Source organism: Asparagus officinalis, chromosome 4 (assembly GCF_001876935.1).
Source record: "Asparagus officinalis chromosome 4, Aspof.V1, whole genome shotgun sequence".
Taxonomy (NCBI): domain Eukaryota; kingdom Viridiplantae; phylum Streptophyta; class Magnoliopsida; order Asparagales; family Asparagaceae; genus Asparagus; species Asparagus officinalis.
Window position 1 is genome coordinate 65,795,858 of NC_033797.1, and position 22,442 is coordinate 65,818,299.

At 34.9% G+C, this 22,442-nt stretch overlaps 2 protein-coding genes across 6 annotated transcripts; one reads left to right on the forward strand and one right to left on the reverse strand.

Moving 5' to 3' along the window:
* Positions 314–11,894, forward strand: LOC109838833 (putative metallophosphoesterase At3g03305). Its single transcript, XM_020407257.1, has 6 exons — positions 314–560; positions 1,854–2,234; positions 8,170–8,411; positions 9,081–10,640; positions 11,301–11,503; positions 11,647–11,894. Exons 1-5 carry the CDS (start codon positions 314–316, stop codon positions 11,415–11,417), a joined length of 2,547 nt encoding a protein of 848 aa, XP_020262846.1. The 3' UTR covers positions 11,418–11,503; positions 11,647–11,894.
* On the reverse strand, positions 12,136–20,645 carry LOC109837613. 5 transcript variants are annotated; one of them, XM_020405931.1, is made up of 7 exons: positions 20,493–20,641; positions 19,299–19,408; positions 16,133–16,297; positions 15,791–16,005; positions 13,789–13,899; positions 13,650–13,688; positions 12,136–12,637 (listed from the first exon to the last, which is right to left on the reverse strand). In XM_020405931.1, exons 1-7 carry the CDS (start codon positions 20,599–20,601, stop codon positions 12,478–12,480), a joined length of 909 nt encoding a protein of 302 aa, XP_020261520.1. In that variant the 5' UTR covers positions 20,602–20,641; the 3' UTR covers positions 12,136–12,477. The 5 variants fall into 5 exon arrangements, with proteins under 5 accessions (XP_020261520.1, XP_020261521.1, XP_020261522.1 ...); XM_020405932.1 differs by having other exon boundaries at positions 16,133–16,282; positions 20,493–20,640; XM_020405933.1 differs by lacking the exon at positions 20,493–20,641 and adding an exon at positions 19,498–19,750.

Genomic DNA, 22,442 nt, shown 5'->3' on the forward strand with positions numbered 1-22,442 from the left:
CGCATTGACAAAAGATTTGATCTAGAGTTACCGATACAAAGTTATTCATTTTGAAGATGACAAATGATTCATGAAATATTGGATTCCCAATTTTGAAGTTGGTTATAGTGACAAACCGTTGTTCAGAGAATTAAGTGAAGTTAAGAGAGTTTTTTTCTTCTTCTTAGAAACCACCATTAAATAGGATTATTATATGGAAAACCCATTTCAATTTTAATTTATACATAAACTATCTTTAAATAGGTTTTGTTGCTGCTCAATATCAAACAGCCGATTAATCCAGAAGAGGATGGTCGTGGGTTGATGAAGGATGATGGAGGGCCCGCTCCATTCTTCAACTTTATGCCTGATTCTCGAACGAGGGCTTGATGTCCACGCTGCACAAACAAGAAGAACATGTGAGAGGGAGAAGACCAGTTCCCCCGTGGTTCCTCCGATGATCAAGTTAGTGAAACTCGAGTGGGGAAGAGGAAGGTCAAGAACCAATGTGATTTTTAAGGTGGCAAGAACTGTGCGTGCCCAGAGGATCTACGTGAGCTTCTCTGTATGGACGAAGAACTGTGTGTTCTTGTTTTTGTGTCATCTATACTTTAGGGGGTTTTAGATTGCTCACCTCGCTCCTTTCCTTTTTTTTTCTTTGGTTATGGCCAATAGCATTTGTATATATAGAGGATCATCCTTCGCAGACTGGTCACTTCGCTATGCAAATGGCGGTGACATAGTGCGAGTTGGAAGGTGAGTCATCACTTCACAGATGTCGACTGGTGACTAGAGGGGAAGTCACTTCGTCACGGGAGAGGGTGTCTTCGTATTCTCCGGGAAGTGATTGATAGCGTGGCAGAAGTCACGTGGGTATACTGAATCATCCCTCGCTTTTCAGGTGTCAGCTAGCGACCGGAGGGGAAGTCACTTCGACATGGGAGATGGTGTTTTCGCATTCTCCGGGAAGTGATTGAGCTGACAAGTCATAGAGACTTATTAGGCCAAAATTCAGATAAGGCTTGTCCGAGGTGGACGAAGATGTCGACATATGCTCTAGGATATAGAGGCTTGGAGCTGGGGTCGAATTCTCAATTTAATTGATAGCAGAGGATGTCCCTCCAGTTGCTTTTGAGAATTGCCTAGTGAGTGGTCGAATTTCCTAAGTAAGGTCGTCCTTTATGATAGGATCGACCGACACCGTCTTTCGCGTCGACTCAGGAATGTCGGCATGTCCGACTGGTTGGAATGTTGTTTCGTCTCAACTAATAATCGTCTCTTGAGTCGATATAAAGATGTCGACTTGTATGGGAGGTCAGGATCTCTCGTGCCGACCAATATCGCTTTTGGTGACGACACCATAGAGTCGACTTGATAAGTTGGTGAGGGTCGAGTCCTCTGTGATCGTGCCTTGGGTTTGTAATTCGACTAAGGAATCAAATGCCTAGAACTTTTGAAAGTTGACTAGGACTCTCATTGTATCATTTTACAAATATCTGTATCTTGGGTGAGTGAACACCATAACAGGTTTTTATTACAATCGACCACTTTCTAGTCGCACTTTCACTATTTAAAAAAAATAGAGATAAGCTTAAAAAAAATCAAGTTCAATGTACATCAGTTTTATGCTAATAATACCTAAAATATTAGGGGAAAAAATGAGTCCTTGATTTCAATGTGAGTTTTTAAGGTTAATTTTGTACTCGTAGTAAAACTTTTGAGTAGAAGGTGATTGGTTACAAAAATATCTATTTTAAAAGTGATTTACGTATAAATTGAACTTGAGAAATGATTTTGAGGGGAAAAAAACATGTGAGGAAAAAAGTTGTCAGATCCTATCCGGGTCGGGTCTAATAAGTACCAGATCCAATGAGGCCAAACCTCATTTGATTCGCTCCCTCGTTCGGGGCTCTTCTTCCAAGATCGGAGGAATTCGAGCCCAAAATGTCGAGATCGAAATGGAGGATTTCTCCATACTCTTTTCTTCTGCTGCTCTCATTTGCCTCTGTTCCCTTATCCGGATCCAGCAGCAGCAGCAGCAGCAGCAGCAGCGAGAGGCAGCGAGAGGGAGAGGAGGAGGAGGAGCGTGATCGACGTCGAGGGTGGGCCCCAGTCTGTGGTGTGGGCGGTCCAGCTGTCGGATCTCCACTTCAGCGTCTTCCACCCCGAGAGAGCTCAAGATTTCAAGAGGCTGGTGGGCCCCGCCCTCTCCATGATCAAGCCTTCCCTCGTCCTCATCACCGGCGATCTCGCCGGTCGGTAGATATTTATTCACCTTTGTTGTTGTTGTTGATGATGATTTCCCCCCCTCCATTGTTTGGATGCTTGATGGTGGATTTTGGTTGCTTATGCCTAAATTAGTGATGGGTATCCAATGGAATTTCACAAGGATCAAGTTTCTTTTTGACGATTTATGGTAGTAATGGGTTACATTTTGATGCTCAATCTTTTGCTGAACTGAGCTAAGTTACTGATTAGGTGGATTTTCAGTAAAAAAGTTTTTTGATTTTTCCTCCACCTGCTTCATGCATTTTAATTTTGAAGGGCCTTGTGTCTTGATTGAATCATAGATTCAATGATATTATTGTGAGTAGGATCTATCTTTCGGGAGTCTTATTAATTTGAAATGTTCTATGTTGGAGTTTCTTCACTAGTTCTGCACAAAAGCTGGAGTTTTGATAGTGAGTACAGCAAGCATTGTGGATTGATGGTGAGCCCTCTTGTTGTTGGAAAGCAGTAATAACGTAGACGGGATGATCTTTTGATATGCTGCCAACTAGTCTTGATCTATGACATGGAAATGCTTACATAGAGTGTGAAAACAAATTTCAAAAGCATCTTTTTACATTTCTATGGCTTTAAAGTTGTTTTATTATCACCCTATTACTTTAACTTCTCATTGAATCCCTCTGATTATTTGCTAAGCTAAACAATGGCTTGTTATTCCTATTAATAGGCCATCGTGCTCATAATTGAAACCTGCTATAAATCTATGATGAATGTTGAATAGCGATAATTCGTAAGGGTATTAACCAAATATGGATGCCAAGCTGTTTTCCTCAAGATTTACCACTCTCTTTTTCTATTCAACCTAATTTCTCTTATCTTTCACATTTACTTTAATAACTATTTACGTTTGAAATTAACATTTCCGAAGGTCTAAACATGTGGGTGCCCAAATAATGGAATATATATATATATATTATATAATATATATATATATATATATATATATATATATATATATAGTATATATATTAATATATATATAATAATATATATATATATCTACTCCCTTTAAAAAGCATGAGTTCGTAATAAATATGGAATATCATATATATATAATATATAATATATATATATATATATATATAGTATATATATATAATATATATATATAATTATATATATATATATATATATTATATATATATACTATATATATTATCAACTCCAGCTTTAAAAGCATGAGTTCAGAGAAAGACTTTCTATGGTCAATATTACTCTTTACTATTTTGAATATTTTATTTCAATATTTATTTATCCTAATTCTAATTATATCTTATACTAACCATACATGAACTATCTATAACTCAACAATTTAAAAAGATAAGATTAATAATATATAAGAAACACTCTTTTGAATATTTTGTTTAAATCTTAATCTTTCCTAATACTAATTATATCTTATACTAATCCAACGTGAACTACCTATAGCTCAACAATTTAAAACAATTAAGATTAAGAAATCACACATAGCTAACATATTATAATACATGATTTTTTTTTAAAACCCAAAAAGTTTCAAAAATTGCACAAAATTCCCTCAAAAGTTTAAAATACATAAAACACCTAACTTTTCAAAACTTAAAACAACAAACATAAATTTACAATTAACACCCTCAACATCTCAAAAATTGTGTAAACAACCTCAAAATTTTAAATTATAAAAAGCACCCTAAAATTTTAAATTTTTAAAACTTGCAAATAACATAAATGAATTCAAGGAATTACCATAAGGCACTTGAAAGTTTAAAATTTATGAAAAAACCTCATTGTTATAAAAATTATAAAAATTCCCTCAAAAGGTAAAAGTCACAAAAACCCTAAATTTTTAAAATTTATAACTAGTACTCATCAAATCTGGAAATTATTAGTAAGCTACAAAAAATTTAAATTTTACAAAAAATAACCCAAAGTTTTAATAATTGTAAAATGCGCCTTTAAAATTTCAGAGTTGTAAAAAATATCCTAAAATTTAAAAACTCACCACCAACATACGAAATATGAAAATTACAAGCACCAAACTTGGCAAAGAAAAGAGAAATTGTTTAATATTCAAAATTCAAGACCTTTAAATATGAATGTAACATAATTCATTACTAAAATTCTTATTAAAGAACACTAAACATAAAATCCACCTTATATCCGTCTCAAATTTGTAGGAAAAATATGCATGTCATCGTAAATTGCGTTAACAATATCTATTAATCCAAAGATACAACTTACTAAAGGAATAATATAATGGTAAGTAAACCAAGTAGACATCCATATAACACAATAAAGAAAAATATTACATTTTAATGCTAATATGCAGTCAGAATAAGCTACCAATATAAAAGCATCTCAATCAATGCTTTTTACAAATACAATACAAATTCAAATTATTGATATATACATTCATCACAACATTCAAAAGAAGTATGATTTACAAGACCTACTCTAAAATTCACACAATTAAACCAAAAAATAGTTTACTAATATGCAGACATGCTATTGTGCATATAATGTAAAGATAACTACCATTTCCTATAGAGTTGAACTGTTGTTCTATGCTTGCAAAGGTTGTAACAATAAGATGGATAGAAAATATTAATAAGAGTGTCCAAATGATAAATGACATAGACTGCCGATAACATAGTACGAGAGTTGAGTAATATTTATTCTTCACAAAATAAACACATCAAAATTAAATTTTAACATTATAATCTAAGCCAAATTGATAATAAAAATATAGTTATTTAGTTCAGATCCTCGTAGAAAATGACACAGATAGAGCAAATGTAGCATTATTTGATACATCATAAACTCTTATTAGATGTACAACAGAAGAATTTATTACAGAGGAAAAATAGGTAACTCGTATCATTATTTAAGTAATAAATTAGAACAAAAATTGTATATATTAAATTAACCTCTATTCTTGTTGATGTGTAGAATCACACAATCAAATGGTGGGAGTGATCAAATTAATGGAGGTTCTCTAACCCTCCGAATGCTTGATCCTTGAGCAAGCTACTCCTCCCTGCATAAGTAACAAATCGTAAGAGGACAGGGTATGGTTCCCCCGGTTATTCCTCCGACGATCAAGTTAGTGAACTGTTTGTTTGGAGAAGTAAAAGGAACTGTAGTAGTTCTTAAGTTCAGAGAGTAGTGAGAAAGAAGCTTATCTTATCATTGAAAATAATATTTCCTTTTATAGTAGTGGAAGAAGAGGTGTGATGGTAACTTCGGCCGGACATGGACTGACGGCCTATAATGCATTTAATGACATTTATTGATAGGTGATTGATCATCAGTGCACAGGAGAGGCTCAAGGCTCTAGGCATTTCGTCGCCTTTTTACTTGTTGGATGGTCGATAAGTACCTCCTTTTGAGTCGTTCGTGCAAGGTGTCGGCCGAGTGGAGTAGTTAGGTAGTCGACTCAGCCAGGGGTTGATGCATAACGCCTTTCGGGTCATTGACATGTAACACATTTCGAGTCGTCGATAGGTGACGCTTTTCGAGTCGTCCTAGTAAGATGTCGGCGTATTGAGTCAATCGAGTTGTAAGGTTTTAAATATCGGTTATCGGGGATTTATCGGATAGTCAAAATCCTTATCGGATAGCGAAAATCGGGGATATATCGTGGATAAGTAGTATTTATCGGAGTGATATACTGGATGATGTATATATAATATAATAACCAAAAAAATATAATCTAACCATGCTTGTTGAAATATAAACGTCAGCGAAGTGAGCTTCGAGGTCGGGGAGGCGAGCGACGAGGTCAACGGAGTTAGAGGGGAACAGAGATCTTGAGCTCGATGGAGTTCGAAGAGGCTCGGAGAACAACCGCACAGAGAGGGAGAGAGATTCACGACGGTTTAGGGCTGAACTTGAAGTTAGAAACTTCATTTTATTGTCAAAAACGGGTCAGGTCGGGTTTAAGAACTCACTAAGTAACAGCCCATTACCTAACAATTCAACTCAAACTCACGCCGATAAAACCAATATTTTCAGCCTCCCTTATCGGCCGATAAGTGTCTTTATCGTGATAACTCGCCGATAAACCCATAAAAACGATAACCGATTAAAAATTCTACTTATCCTAGCGGAAAGCTCCCAAATCCGATAACTCGGCGATAATATCGGATTATCGGCGTATATTTAAAACCATGCTGAGTTAGGCCCTTGATTGTTTTGAGATGTTGACTTGATTATGCATAATGTGGGATACTTGTCTGCCAATGATTAGATATTATTTTCCATCACTAAAACGGCTATAACAATTCTCATTGAAACGGAAAAACAATTAAAATTCATATTTCTAGAAGTTTGTGTTGAACATTGAAAATATTTGCAACTTCTTTGTTAAGTAAGATGAGTATGCAAAAGATAAACGAACCTAAGAAAAGATAAACGAACCTAAGAAAAGATAACAGTACAAGAAATCCACCTCCAACCTGAAGTGATAATCGATGTAGATGATGGAGACATCACTCTTAAATTGCACGAGAAAAAGATAAAGGTAGAGAAGAATTGATCTCGACTCAATAGAACAAATGAAACATAAGGAATAAAAAATTTATTTCTAAATATTATATAGAATAGTTTTATTTTTTTAGTAAAATTAGGAATATTTAGAAGGGATATTCATAAACTATTTTTAGTACTTTATATACTTATGTGGATACTTTAATCATGTAAAAGCGTACTAGAGAGCATTAATCTGTAGTTTATAGTTTTTTATGAGGTCTATCAATGATTAAGAATAGCTTCATATTCTCTTTAGTTTCGTTCTAACCCGTTTTTAATCAATCATCTTGGCTTATTGGCTTTAATTATTCGCCTTGCTTTTATAGTGCTATTTTTTAAGTATTTTTTATTTTTGCAATACTTTACTTTCTTAAGCAAAGCTTGGTTTCATATTAGTCCAAATAACATGAAAATTCAAATTAGCTTTGGATTACATTTGTTCCATGTCAATTCAATTATCAACATAAAAATTTAAATTCAATGTAGTCTATTCAAATAAGCATCAAAGAAAATAAATAATCACAATGCTAAAGCTTAGAGACATAAGTGAGCAAAAACTATTAAAGTGAAACCGAGAAACAAATTTTAATGAGGAAATAAATTAAAAATACTTAATCATGACATTTTGCTATGTGCATTGCACATGCATAAAACCTAGTGTGTGTGTATGTATGTGTGTGTGTAGATCTATATATATGTGTGTGTTTGTGTGTGTGTGTGTGTATGCTAAGCTCTTTTCCTAAAGATTTACCACTTTCTTTTTCTATTCAACCTAAATTCTCTTATCTTGCACATTTACTTTAATAACTATTTACTTTTGAGATTAACATTTCGGAAGGTCTAGACATGTGGCCGATTTGTCATATACTATTACTAGCAAACCAAATAATGGCCTCTTCATGCCACATTGCAAATACAACTCACAAAAGTGAACCAGATATGAAGCCCAGGAAACCAATGAGTTGGAGAACTATTATTGTTTAACGATAATAATGGCCTCTTCGTATGTTGTTCGTTGTTGCTGATAAACTGGGTTATTGTACCATTCTATCCTGCGAAATAAAACATGCATCTGCTTTAGCAGCTGCAAAGTTTGCCTGCATTTTGCCGGCACTTTGCTCATCCTTATCATTTACATTGGATATTCAAGAATTTTGGGACCAGATAAGTTCAAATCTTGCACCATTTATTTCCATCAGACCAGAGTTTGCATGCACAAAATGAAGGAAAAAATGCATGACATTACATTTCCCACCGAGTCATCATATTTAATTTCACTGACCATTTTTTCTCTATGTATTATATTGAGATGGTTATACTTGCTAGAAATAAAAAAATGACCGTCATCTTGGAAACTGATTGTTCTTAATTTTTTAACTAATTTACTGGTAGATGGAAAAAGCAAAGATTTGCTAACCATGAAGCAAGAGGAAGCAGAGTGGATAGAATACAGAAACACAATGGAAGAAATCATTCAGCAGAGTGGACTGGATGAGAAAATTTTCTATGATCTGAGAGGGAACCATGATTGTTTTGGGGTGCCAGAAGTTGGTGGAGCATATGATTTTTATCAGAAATATAGCTTGAACTCAAGGCTGAGACGACAAGGAGATGTCCAAAGCATCACATTACAGGTGAGCAAATTTTAACCATCACTATTGGTATCAAAAGGGGGCAATATTCTAATTTCCTTAATATCTGTGCACCAGCATTCAAGAAACTGATCCTTCTTTCGAGTTCCTCAAGTTCTTTATGAATTTCTATTAAATTATTGAAAACATGTTATCTTAACCATTCATGAAATATTTGTTATATTTTACATATTTTGTGATTGGGTATTCAACTACTAATGTGAAACAGATCCAATCTCCAATTTGTGTCGAGTGAATCATGTTTCCCACAGGAATATTTGTTGTATTCTACATAGAGATCACATTTGGTTCTTTTCTCTGTGAAGTTATCTTGTTGTACGTTTGGATTTTTAAATTTTAATTTATGCTTGTTTAACATAACATAACACGTGAACAGAGTAAAAATGAAATAAAATAATTTGCATTTAGTCCACCTTCAATTGGCACACAATTCCACAATATTGAACATATTGGCCCCTTGTTGCTTTTTTTGCGTTAATTTTCAATAATTAGACAAACAAAACGAAATTTTGGTGCATTTTCTTTTCTCTTGTCTTCATTTATATGGAAATAGATTTCTTATTTACTTACTCTAGTTGTCATTTTCTTCATTATTCTTCTTGAGACAATTTCTATAATACTTCTGATATTAAGGTTATCATCAAAATGCAGAATGGAGGATGGAAGCATGTTTTTATCGGTTTAGATAGCACAATGGAAATTGGTCTACGTGGTCCAACAAATCTCTTCGGTCATCCAACTGACAAATTACTTGCAGATTTAGATGCAGAACTTTCACAATGGGACGCCGAAGCACCAAAGTCATCCATAACAAAAATATCCTTTGGGCACTTCCCCCTGTCCTTTTCAGCATCATCAGATACAGGGAAAAGTTTGAGAGATGTCTTTCTTAAGCATTCCATATCAACCTATCTTTGTGGGCATCTTCATACAAGGTTTGGGAAGAATCTAAAGCGCTTTCATACTCTGCCATCGGGAAAATATTATCAATTTAACATTCAACAAGGAACTGCACATGATATTGGTAAGCAGAATTGCTCTTTGAAAGCTGAACCTGCCAAAGAATTTTGGGAGTGGGAGATGGGTGATTGGAGAAAGAATAGAGCTATGAGGATAGTTGCAATTGATTCTGGTCACGTGTCCTTCTTAGACACTGATTTCAAGTTTGGATCCCGGGATATGATTATATTGCCTACTTTTCCTCTGGATTCTCGATTTATGCAAAGGGTTTCGTACTTGCGTGACTACAAATGTCAAACCATGAGAACATCGTCATATGACACCATAAGAGCTCTAATTTTCACAACGAAAAGGGTTGTTTCTGTTTCTGCAAAAATATATGATTCTCTGCCCGGGACTCTTAGCTTGGTGCTAGATTCCTCAATGGTAAAGCTTGACGATAATGGAACTCGAGGGGACTTGTATGTGGCCCCATGGAATTGGAGGGCATTTGTAGATTCATCTCCAGATCGATATTGGCTGCAAATAGAAGCAATCGACATTTCAGGAAGTATTAATTATAGCCAACTGAGGCCTCTCTCTATTAATGGACTTCCTTACAAAATTAATTGGAGATGGAGGGAATTCTATGTTATGGGTATTCAGTGGGCTGCGATGTATCATCCTATTTTGTGGACGGTTATTGCACTTATATTCTCTTTGTTGATTATGCCCCAAGCGTTTTTAATGTGTTCAAAGCAACCCTACACATACAAAAGAGTCAATCCTAGCTTCACCGGGAGAAGTCAGAGGGAATGCATGCTCCCTGGTGCATTTTGGGTCTTGATGGAGCTTTCTAGGGCTCCAATTATATGGACAGGAATTTTCTTATATGTGCTCTATCTCATGTTCTTCCCTTGGATTTATGGGCATATTTTTACTGAAAGTAATAAGATGGCATACATGAACTACAAAGGTTGGAATGTTAGCGGGTATATTGGGGTGCCTGATGTTATGGTAGTTGTTATACCTCACCTATGCTTTGTTGTTCTACCCACAATTTTAGTTGCTGCTGTTCTGACTTCAGAAAGGACAGCGTATAGGACGCACTTCTTCTCATTGTCAGGGAAGAAAGAAGATGATCAGTTTGTAGAGGGGAAGAGACATGTTAAACATAGAATTTTTTGTGATGCATTTTGCTTCTCTAGCTGGCGTTGGTTGAGAAAATTCTTTTTGCTGATTTGCCTGGCGATTTTGTGGAAACACTTGAAGGTAAGCATCGAGTTTTTTTGGATACAACTCTTGCATTTTTTTGTTTTAATAGTTAAGAAAATAAGGTCTGCCTTAGGACCTGTTAAGATGCCTCAAATTGAAGAAACCAAATAATTATGAGGTTTCTTGAACATACATTTACTCGTCATAAAATGGGTGGATCTTAATGATGGATCCTGGGAACATAATATTCAATTTGTAGTGGAGCGTTATACATAAACCAACAGTGTAATAATTGATCAGATCTATATTTTTGGGTACACAGTCATTATAGTTTAATTTGGATGCTCGGTCTCACAAAACCCCCCAGAACTTTGGGGTGTCTCATAAAACCCCTCATAAAACCCCCTGAACTTACTTTGGGGTGTCTCATAAAACCCCCTGAACTTTCAACTTTCCTCACCATCCTCACTAGAACCAACCCCACTGCCCCTCGCCCCAGGCTTGTTTTTTACCCATCGCCCTTAACCACCTTCTACCTTTTGTGCACTATTTTTGTTATGGAGATAGTTAAGTATGATTCAAGTTGGATAGCCAAATTTTCATGTATATCTAATTTTTCATAGATATGATTTAAGATAGAAAATATATCCGTGTAACATGTATTGAATGGAGGAATGAATTTTGCTTACAATTCTTGGTTTCTTTTGAATGTCGCAGCAATGCAGAGCTCTGGTGAAAGCTTACGATATGAACCCTGTACTTCATGCTCCTGTATATTGCTTCTGGATTCCAGTACTGCTGGCATACACAACATATATAACTGCAGCAGTTTAAGTGCAGTTCTCAAATGCATATTTTACGAGATTAAGAATCTCAATTTTTTTTCCTACAAATACAAGGATTAAAGAGTCATTGTAAAGGTATCAAAATCTACAAAACCTTTTCCTTTTGAAACCGTATGTATCAATTTAAATGCTAATCGTAAATATCGAGGAACTATTCTTTGTTTGGATAAAATTAAGATATCTTGTATCTGTTTTCTCTTTTGGCTTTGAAATTGCAGAAAACTATTTCTATGCAAGAGATGGAATTGAGAATCTTAGGCCCCGTACTGAATACTGACTTAATTTTGGATCCAGAGAGGGGTTATGTAAAATACTTAAGAGTGGGCGTCACGTGTTGGAAACAAGCGCACTGATCCCCTCTATCATGATCTTATTCTTATTGTTAGCCGAAAGCAGTGCCAATGTGCTATATTTTTTACTCATCTTTTTCATGCTATTAGGATACAAGATGAACTCTTTTAGTTTACACGGGTCGCGATAGCAATTTTCTAGGCAGGATGCCCACATGTTTGCAAATATCACAAGACTTATGCCTAATAGGCACAATTGTAAAAATTGAGACACATCACGTGAAACGATTTGGTGAGTTATTTTGGTCCAGTAGTGGTGAGCAGGCCCAGGATCATGTCGGGTTTATATTAAGTTGTATCTGCAACCTTTTTGAGCTGTATATGAGGTCTATGATGCAATTTCAACCGATCCCAATCGAAGCACCAAAATAACCTGATATCATAAAAGAAACATCTATAGTTACACCAAACAACTGCCACTACAAACTACATGTAACAATAATAGTTGCAGTAGTTACAATTACAGAAAAGCTGAACTTGCAGTACAATTACTATTGCATCGAAGCAATTGACACTTGCAGTATGACTGCTATTGCAATGGAGCAAACAATCTAACGGCTGCGGCCTACACCGTTGGATCTTGCTCAGAGGGGGCGAGCCTAAACAGTCTGGATTCCCAGAATTGCAAAGAGAAACACAGGTTATAGAGCTCTGATGCTTAAAAATGTAAACATTCAACGCTTTAATTTCAGCTATCGCTTATAACACAATTGATTGTGGATAACACTGATTGACCTCCAACTGCATATTTGTCCACACCGGCTTGCAACACTCAAACTTTGCCAGCAAACGAGCAAGAAATGCCTCAGCCCATGGCTCTTTCTCCTCTCTCAAGCTCAGATCATAGGGCACTGTGAAACTGTTAAAGGAATCCAAAATCAGATTTCCGAAGACGATATAGGTAAATTATAAGAGACACCCTTTATCAATCATGTTTTTTCAGAACCCCCCATCATCTATGACCGTTTAAAGTTTTGTTTTTCAAACCTCTGGACAGACATTCGCACTTGACTAGAGGTCTAAAAGCACATCTACACTATAACTTTCACACATTTGGGAGTTGAAAAGAAAACAATAGAGAAAAAAACTACTTTTTGCATAAAATAGAAAGTATAATTTTTAACGTGTTTTTGAATATGTACCGCCTCAAATCTTCCGTATTTGCAAATTTACCGCTCAAACATTGGTATTCACAAAATTACCCCTCAATTCTCTCGCACTGAGTTTTTCTACCCTTCTCACTAGACAATTTTAGTTTTTAAAGAGAAAATATTGCAAACCTATTGATTTTTTTTTTGACATTGCGCTATTTAGAAACCAATATTATTAAGATGGAGTAGGAAAATCCAATGTGAGAGAATTGGGAGGTAATTTTGCAAATACCAAGATTTGGGGGTTTAAATTTCAAATATGAAAGATTCAGGGGTATATATTTGGGGTTAAAATTTCAAATATGAAAGATTCACGGGTATATAGGCAAGTAACCCTTTTTATCATTAACCTAGAGTTTTGCATGTGGACGTCTTATTTAGACGTCTGACTAACCAAACCCTACTTTCATCAATCATCGTAGATGAGGGAAATTTTTGTTGAACATTTTAGATCATCAGGAGGTTTCTTCAAAAAACATGTTACATGGCGGGGTTACTTGTAATTCGCCCATGATATAACTCTCGAATCAAAGGTGGGAGAAATTATCCAGTCAATGTATCCACTGGACACACGGTTCCCAGAAATGAGAATCAATGAATCAGTACAAAAGAGGGTGAATAGGAATTAAAATGCACCAATCCAAGGGTTCTCACCCCTTAAAGATTAACACCTGTTCAGTGGACTCTGTCCACTAGAAAGTTTCACCAGAAGGTGCTTACCTCATTAGTTCTTCGAATTTTGTGTCAGATTTTCTGCTTCTGCAAATATGGCAAAATGAGTCATTGAGAGTTGGAGTAACTAAAATGAGGTCATTGTGAGTAAGAGATTAGCAACTAAAATGTGGACAAACTGCAAAACCTTTTGATCATGATCTGATAGATATGAAGAGACTTGGTAGAGAGATTGTAAACAGCATCGGTGGCATGATCTTTGCCGAAGAGATATACTACTGGATAGCCAAGAAGCCATCTGCAGGAATTACAGCATAAGAAACATGTCTATGAGATGAAATAGATGACAGGAAAGGAAAAAGTTTCAGAAAACTCTGTTTTATGATAAAAGAGTAGGTCAAGTCATGAATATCTTTCGGACATTTTAAGGGTAGAATGAAGGACCACTGGTTTAAACATGAATCACTTTACACAAAGATGAATCTTAAGGAACCTTCTATGTGGATGGAGGAAGTTCCGCCTGCTGTGGCGGAAGTTCATCCACACTGATACAAGTGGTTTAAAGCAATAAAGATGGATAAAAAACATTGTGTTCCGTCCTCAGAAAAATAGGGTGCGTTTTACTTTTAAGAAACCTGTCGGATTCGCCTTTATCAAGATTTTCTTTATTGTTGAAAGGTGTGTTGTTTATTGGCTAAGCTTATTGCATAACCATTAAGATAATCTCCCTATCAACTGGTGAACTGCCTTGATATTTCACCGAACCCTCACCTTCTAGAGCTGGCTCAGCTATATGAATTTGGCAGCTGCACTTAAGAAGGGCAATGTCAATGAATTCATGAGTTCCGTCAATTCTTCAGTGAAGTTTTCTAGAGCTACAGTGCCGATGTAGTCTACACCATACAACAGCCTACTTCATGGAGAAAACCTTATACAATGATGGTTGCTGGAAAGACTAAATGCAATTGGAAACAGAGTGAACACTTCCAAATGTATATCCAAGTTTGTAGAAGGGCTATCCTGTGGTTCTTAGCATTGTTTTAAATATCGGCCGATAATTGATATTATTGGCCAAGTTATCAGATTTGAGAGCTCTCCGCTAGGATAAGTTGGTTTTGTAATCAGTTATCGTTTTGGAGAGTATATCGGCAAGTTATTGGCACTTATCAGCCGATAAGGCTTAATTATCGGGATTATCGGCCGGGCATTTTGAGTTGGATTGTTGAGTTTTTAAACCCAACCTGACCCGCTTTCTACAATTAGTTAGTGATTCTAAACATGATGATTTACATTTTGGTATGTTTATATTTCATTAAGCATGGTTAAATTACATTTTTTTAGTTATTATATTATATATATACACCATCCGGTATATCACTCCGATAAATACTACTTATCCCCGATATATCCCCGATTTCCGCTATTCGATAAGGATTTTGGCTGTCCGATAAATCCTCGATAATCGATATTTAAAACCTTGGTTCTTAGTGATATCCAAGATGAAAGAGAATGTTAAAGGTAGTACAAGTAACAAGTGATCCATTGACAAAAATCCAAATGAATTTTGAGTTTTCTTGCCTATTGATCAAGCGAAGCAAAATGAACCGTCAGAAGGAGCATGTTCGTTGGATCTGTGATTTACACCATACAAGTTCAAAGATTGAAGTCTTTAATTATGATCTACACACTTTAAGACCTCAAGATGCTAATGTCTATCGAGAGCTGAAACTGAACAATATATTTGACCGCCCATTTTCTACCTGATGACTAGGCAAAAAGAAATTACAAGCATCTTATTTTTGGTTTTGGAAGACTTCTAAGTGGCGCAAATTATTGTGAATTGTGCGGCTCTTCAACTTAATACTACCATTAAATTTTGTTAAACAGTGAAATAATTGTAGATTATCATGGATTGAAAGAGGCTACAACTACACCCCTTTACATAGGGATACAAGATGAAAAGGTTTTGTGCCTGGACAATGGAACTAAATTCATGTGCCTAAGTACTCTTATTTTCCTAATAAACTAATCCTTCTAACAAATTTGAGCAGGAAACATTTGCTTTCAAAAACCCTCTCAAAGGAGCCAAGCGTATCTTTGTTTATCTACCAAAGAATTTAAGGAACTCAACAAATGAAGCACAAGAAAATCTAGAATTTGTCAGGCAACAAATAGGAGGAGATGATTACCCGTTGAGGGTTGGTAGGGTAATCTGAACGTCTTTCATTATCCCACTAAGATCGATTAGCTCTGATATCTGAGGAGTACTAGCACATACATTATCAATAGCCTTGCAGCCTGATGGTTGTGCACATGTATCATCAACAGAGAATATAGACAAAAATAATTTCTGAATTGATAACAGTTCTGACAGAACTAAGTTCTGATCTGTATGCAACAACATCTGCAACAACAGGAAGAAAGGAAAAGAGTAAAAAAGCAACATGAAAATGATTAGAAGATTAAATAAGACTATAAAAGTTAGTGCCAATAAAATATTCATAAAACTTCTTGAGGGGAAATAGCAAGACCTTTGGAGGATCTTTTGCCAAGTCGATGAACAGGAGCTGAGTCTCTGAACTGAGACTGGCCACCGCATACTCAGCAAGTTCCTTCGGATGCACCATATAAATCATATCATCTATGATCATTACTCTCAGTGGAAGTAAAATGGTTGACTCCTGAACAGAAACCATCTCATAAAAATGATAAGATTTCTTGCTGATGAGATATTTTTGTTAAACTTGATGATATAATAAAGAAAAGTTGCAAGAATCAATAGTTCAAGGTATAATTTGGTGTAAACTGTGAAAAACTGAAATGGCATAAGTGCTAGAAATATAGAAACATTACAATACCCCCCCGCCCAAAAAAAAAACCAAAAAAACTAACCAAAAAAATCAGCAGACAATCAGGGGAAAATATCCATGACAAGTGATAAAGCTTGTTGATGTCGACTGTTAGCCTACAATATAGCTTTTGAATAAAATAATTTCCTACAATACATGTAATATCAACATATTCCCTCTAACCATTTGCGTCACAACTCAAGTCTTTTTGACACCTATAGTTGAGTAAAGAACAATCGTTAATGGCCTCCACAGCCAGTTGCAGTAGCTTTTTTTGGGGGGTTTACCATTAAACAAGTTTGTTGAGAAATAGAAACCAAAAGGGTATCTGATCAGAAGTTACAAAGACTAAAACTGAAATTCAACCAACATATCCATAGGCGGATCCACATTGAGCATAGTGGCATCACTTGACCCCAATTTGCTCAAGGAATACTAGAACCTTCACCTTAGTAAACACCCACCAATCAAAAAAATTTATCACACTAATAAGCATGTGACCCTACAACAAAACCGAAGATACCCATATCCACTAGACCAAGATCATTTAGAAACCTAAAAAAGACCCAATAGATCACACCCATCTAATAACCCACCAATTAGACATAATAAGTTCACTAAATCCCAACTGGACCCACCCTTGTGTCTACCCGCGCCCGCCCAACTTAAAAAAGTCTCTTGCAATCTAATTGGGATAAATGTGAATAATCTTTTATTTTCCAGCTCTGCTATTTTTTTTCTAATTCTCCGCCTCCTTTGCCCCTTGATATCTGTCCACTTTGTCATAACTCGTCCGACCTAAGTTCTCCGCTTTGGTAGATCCTCCTCCGACTGCTCCTTGCTTTGCCCTTGTAGTGAGTTATTGTTCTTTTTTTTTTAATGCATATAATTTAGGATTTGTGGGGATTTTGGCCGTTACTGAGCTTTTTTTTGCTCTGAAGTTGATAAAGAGCAAGTTGTGGAATAAAATGAGTAATGATTGCCTCAATGATTTCTTAGTGGCATATATTGTGAAAGGTGTAAAGTGTTACTAGCGATGCGATTATGTAACTTTTCTAAAATATGAGAAGTTGTTGAGGCCAGTTGTAAACTTTTTAATTACTAATAATAATATAATCATATGGTGACACCACTTCTCAAAAATTCTGGATCTGAAACTGAACATATCACTACATCTTTAATCCTATATCAGTCTCAGAGTATCCTAGTACATCTAGTTAGTTTACCAGATCATATATTCCCTCATAATCAGCTAGATGATGTAGAACATTTTTATCTATCTATTATGTGAAAAGTAAAAACTAGCACTAGGCTTTCTTTGCTTCTTAAGCCTCTCTGCAGAATTCCTTTTGAAATTTAGAATGATGAAAAATTTAGAATGATGAAACCTTGACAGACATGGACACACCATGTTGCACTTCGACCTAGAAAGAGGGTGTCGGACAGGGGAACTATGCAAAATCTAGATACGAGGAAACAACATGTATGTGTTTTTCTACAGTGTGTGCATGTCTAGTGCGCAAGGGTGTGCTGTGTTGTGTGTGAGTGTGTGCGTGTGCGCATGTGTTTGACTGCCTGTGTGCACATGCGTGCCTGTGAATGCGTAGGGTGGGCTGTGTGTGATTGCCATTCGTATATAACAGAACTGAAATTTAAAGACAAATCTTTTAAAAGAGGAAATGTGTACTTATGCTTCAACCTATACCTATTTGCAAAGTGAATAATTGTTTACACCTTTATAAGTGTTGATATGACTGAATATGCATTTGAACACACCAATATTTGTTTGGGGGAGTGCCATACATATCATAGCAAAAAAAGAAAAGAAAAGGAATAAAAATCTTAGTTTTGAAAGACTCTTGCTTGCACATATTTTCTTTCCTTCCCAAGAACTTGGCACAAAGAAGGTTGATGTTAGGTTCCGTCAGTAGTAAACGACACAATTTGCTCTGGTGTGGTACTTTCCACTTTGGGTCATCATCCACATTCATCATCACTTTCACAGGAGAGGGCTTGGAATACCTCCTAAGTCCTAAGCATCTTTAAACATATTTTGCATCCTGTAAGCAGAAATCCATATTTATGATGCAGTGTTTCTCATCGCACACCTCAATTCCTACCAAACATGTGTTCCACTTGGGTATACAGGGTCTTAAACAAGGTTTTGTCCAAACTGTATAAAAAGAAAACACCATGGCTTTGTTTCTCAATCTATTTGATACATAAGTTTCATTGCAGCTTAATAGTCTCTTGATCTTGAAGAAGGGCAATGGGAAATTCCCTTCAGGGACTTTCTGAGAGTTCTTAGTGGCTGTGAAATTCTAGGTAACTTTCTAACATAATTCTCAATAATATATAACCTCTCATATTCCCATTAAACTGAAATTTTAACAAAAAGGTATAGGTACGCTTTGTGATACAGTTGTGCTCTAAGCTCTTTCCTTTTGCAGTTCTTATGAATACCTGTATTCAGAATCTCCATCATCACTGTTTCGAGAAGAATGCATTCGTTATTTGTTATCATGTTAGTGAATTGAATCATCTTTTCAGACTCGACCTAATTTTCTATTCCTTCTCACTTTATAAGTAAAATCAGTACTCATGCTAATGGAGGAATAATAATTTAAGATAATGGCGAACTAGATTTACATGTTACAGAACAAAATTGTTGCCTAAAGTATATAAAGAAAACATTGCAAATAAGACAAATATATAAATAATGAAAGAAATGGTGGAATGAGCAAAAAAAAACCTCCAGAAAATAAATGACATAATAAAATTGGAAAAACTAAATTAAATTTAGAGTAACTGCATAAAAGCATTGAGATTGGCTAATACAAGGTGACACCTTACTGATAAGACTCAACAACGAACAGAGATGATTTTGTAGTTCAGGCATCTTTCCACCATAGTCCACCATCACCACAGCCCTCAGTCCAGCGCACAAAGCCAAGACATCTGTGAAACATAGCAATTGGAATTTGAATCAAGATGCCCCATTACACTCACCTTAAATGTAAAATTTCATTCCAGCAGCACGAACAAACCTTATAAAGTTATAATCCACCTCAACTGTAGGAATCATCTTCCCGTCAACAATAAAGTAAGTGCAAATTAGTAGAGAAAATGATGGTATTGGTTTTTTTAAGTTAAGAAGTAAGAACAAAGCTTTTAATCCAAAATATTTGGAGATTGGCCAAACAAATTTCTTATGTACATTCAGCTTCATCACCTACTTCACTTGTAACTAACAAACTCAGATCAATCAAGAAGATAGGGCAACAATCGAAATGTAACCCATCGTTGCATAGAAAATGTATTAGCAATCCAAATGCTATGTAGCACGAACGTTAACATGAAAACTATGAACAATTGCATTTTCTTACTTTTCTTTGCAGTAAAACCATAAAAATATTGCCAACATAACCTTCCCTACCTAACATTAGTATCCATAACAAAGATATAGGTATCCAACGTACTATAAAAATATCAAAGAAATAAAAATAAGATACTGCTCCATGGTGCAAACCCAAATTCCAGATTGAAAATAAGTTTTATGACAATATAAATTATATCCTTGCATGCATGAATATAAGTTTTATGACAATATAAATTATATCCTTGCATGCATTAAAAGTACAAACAACCCTGAGGAGAACTCTGTATGCAAAGATCCACTGTACGAAATTTATTTTCTAGAAAACCAAGCAAATAAGTTGATTATTTTATCTAAAAGGTCTCAAGCATTTGAGCAAGATTTTTCCTTTATTTGGAAAAAAAATACTTGGGGTTTAATTTAAAAAAAAGATTTACAATTCTAAACTCCAGACATTACATAAATAAAATCAAAAGAGACAAAAGTGCATTTCTAACAAAATCAGGGCCAATTCAACAAAATTCTTGAAAATACACGAAAAAGATGATCAGATACTGTTCAGTGTGATGATTTGGATCAGACCCAGATGCATAAATGTGATTACTGAATCGAAATGAAAATTCCCAGAAAAATAATTGAGAAAAAAGAATAAACAAAGATCAATACCCGTTTCAAGGCGGCGCTTTGATGAAGGCCTGAGCCTCCATTTGATAACAGAGAGGGAAGAATCCAATAGCTTCAGAATCTCCTCTGCAGCTCCTGCTTCCATCTTCATCAAGAACTGAGCTTTGCCCCCTTGTTTTTTCAATCCAGGCCTGTGCAGCTGTGCTTCAATATTTTACAGGTAGGCCCTGAGGTTTTCAAAGTTGCAGATAACTCCTATAAATCAAATCATATTACATTTACCCTTTGTTTTATTTTTGAGTTTTTAGGTATATACTCCGTAAATCTTGGACATTTTAAAAAAAGCACTCCAAATCACAATAGTTGATAATTTATAGTCAAACTAACATTTTATCCCCAGATTTATTACTATAAAAAATTTCACAATAGATCTAAATAGATTGTTTGTTGTATTCTGTTGAATCTGGTTAGCATCATTGTTTCAAAGCTTTATTAAAGATGATGGTGTGATTGTAGACTCCTCTGTATGTTTTATTTTGGTATCTCCAATTTCTACCCTCACATAGATGATATTATTATGAAAAACTTATTATATTCTCCTTAGTTAATTGTTGTTATTATGAAAGGCAAGATATTTGCAAGAAATGTGGAAGCTCACATGAAACTTGTTAGCAGCAACATTTCCATGATTGATGGTAAAAAAATATCTCAGAAATCAAATGCAAGATTTTCCTACATGAAGAATGTGTCATTTCATTCCCCAGATTTATTACTATCAAAATTTTCACAAGGATTGTTTGTTGTATTCTGTTGAATTTTGGTTAGCATCATAGTCTCAAAGCTTTATTAAAGCTGCTGATGTTAATGTAGGCTTCTCTGTGTGATTTATTTTGGTATCTCCGATTTCTACCCTCCCATAAATACTGTTATTATGAAAAAATTATTATCTTTTCCTTAGTTAATTGTTGTTATTATGAAAAGCAAGATATTTGCAAGAATGCGGAAGCTCACACGTAACTTGTTAGCAGCAACATTTCCATGATTGATGATAAAAAATATCTCAAAAATCAAATGCAAGATTTTCCTGCATGAAAAGTGTGTCATTTCATTCCCATCAATCTCAATCACGGATATACTTATAATTTATATTTAGCTAAATGGCACTTAATATCATATTGTTTCACTACTTTTACACTTAAATATACTAAGTTGTAAAAATCATCACTTTAATATCCTAAGTCTTAAAAAATAACATTTTGATATCCTAAACTGTAAAAAATGGCACATTAGTATCTCCTATTAGTTGCACGTGGGAATAGTCCTAGGAATATTCCTAGAAATATTTTCATATGATTAACACATGATATTTTATTATATTTATCTCATTGTCATACTTACCACTATACTCACCGTCCATCTTTTTATTAGTTTTTATGGAGGGATATTTTCTTCGTAACTAATTTTTTTAATAACTATATGTTAACGGTGGACAACTTAGGATATTTATATATGTGCTTTTTTCTAGATTAGGATTAGATTATTTAAGTATAAATGTAAAACAATATAGTATCTAAAGCAAAATCTTTCTCCTTAAACTCTCCCAGAGCTTGTAACGTTAGCTTCTCTCTTCTTGTCACATGTAATCAATCGCAACCATCCAATGTCTTCCAAAATTAATCATCATCATAACATATATCATCATATATATAGAAATCAAATCATCTGTTACTAGCTAATATCTTTTATATTTAGAAAATATTGTTAACTAATTGTTTAAGAAATCTTGATTTTTATATATAGGGAAGGAAAATATACTTAACTATTTTAGTAATAGACTATCTCAAAAAAATATAGAAATCAAATCATCTGTTACTAGCTAATATCTTTTATATTTAGAAAATATTGTTAACTAATTGTTTAAGAAATCTTGATTTTTATATATAGGGAAGGAAAATATACTTAACTATTTTAGTAATAGACTATCTCAAAAAA

Bases quoted from the DNA above. Each gene is read 5' to 3' on its own strand.
- LOC109837613 (XM_020405931.1), bottom strand. From the start codon at position 20,601: ATGAAGATGGAAGCAGGAGCTGCAGAGGAGATTCTGAAGCTATTGGAT. The intron at 16,298-19,298 runs GTGTCACCTTGT...CATTTTTATGAG, and splicing joins TGTTGAGTCTTATCAGTAAG to ATGGTTTCTGTTCAGGAGTC. The intron at 13,900-15,790 runs GTAATCATCTCC...TAATTCCTGCAG, and splicing joins ACCCTACCAACCCTCAACGG to ATGGCTTCTTGGCTATCCAG.
- LOC109838833 (XM_020407257.1), top strand. From the start codon at position 314: ATGGAGGGCCCGCTCCATTCTTCAACTTTATGCCTGATTCTCGAACGA. The intron at 561-1,853 runs GTGTGTTCTTGT...AGATCCAATGAG, and splicing joins CTCTGTATGGACGAAGAACT to GCCAAACCTCATTTGATTCG. The intron at 10,641-11,300 runs GTAAGCATCGAG...TGAATGTCGCAG, and splicing joins TTTTGTGGAAACACTTGAAG to CAATGCAGAGCTCTGGTGAA.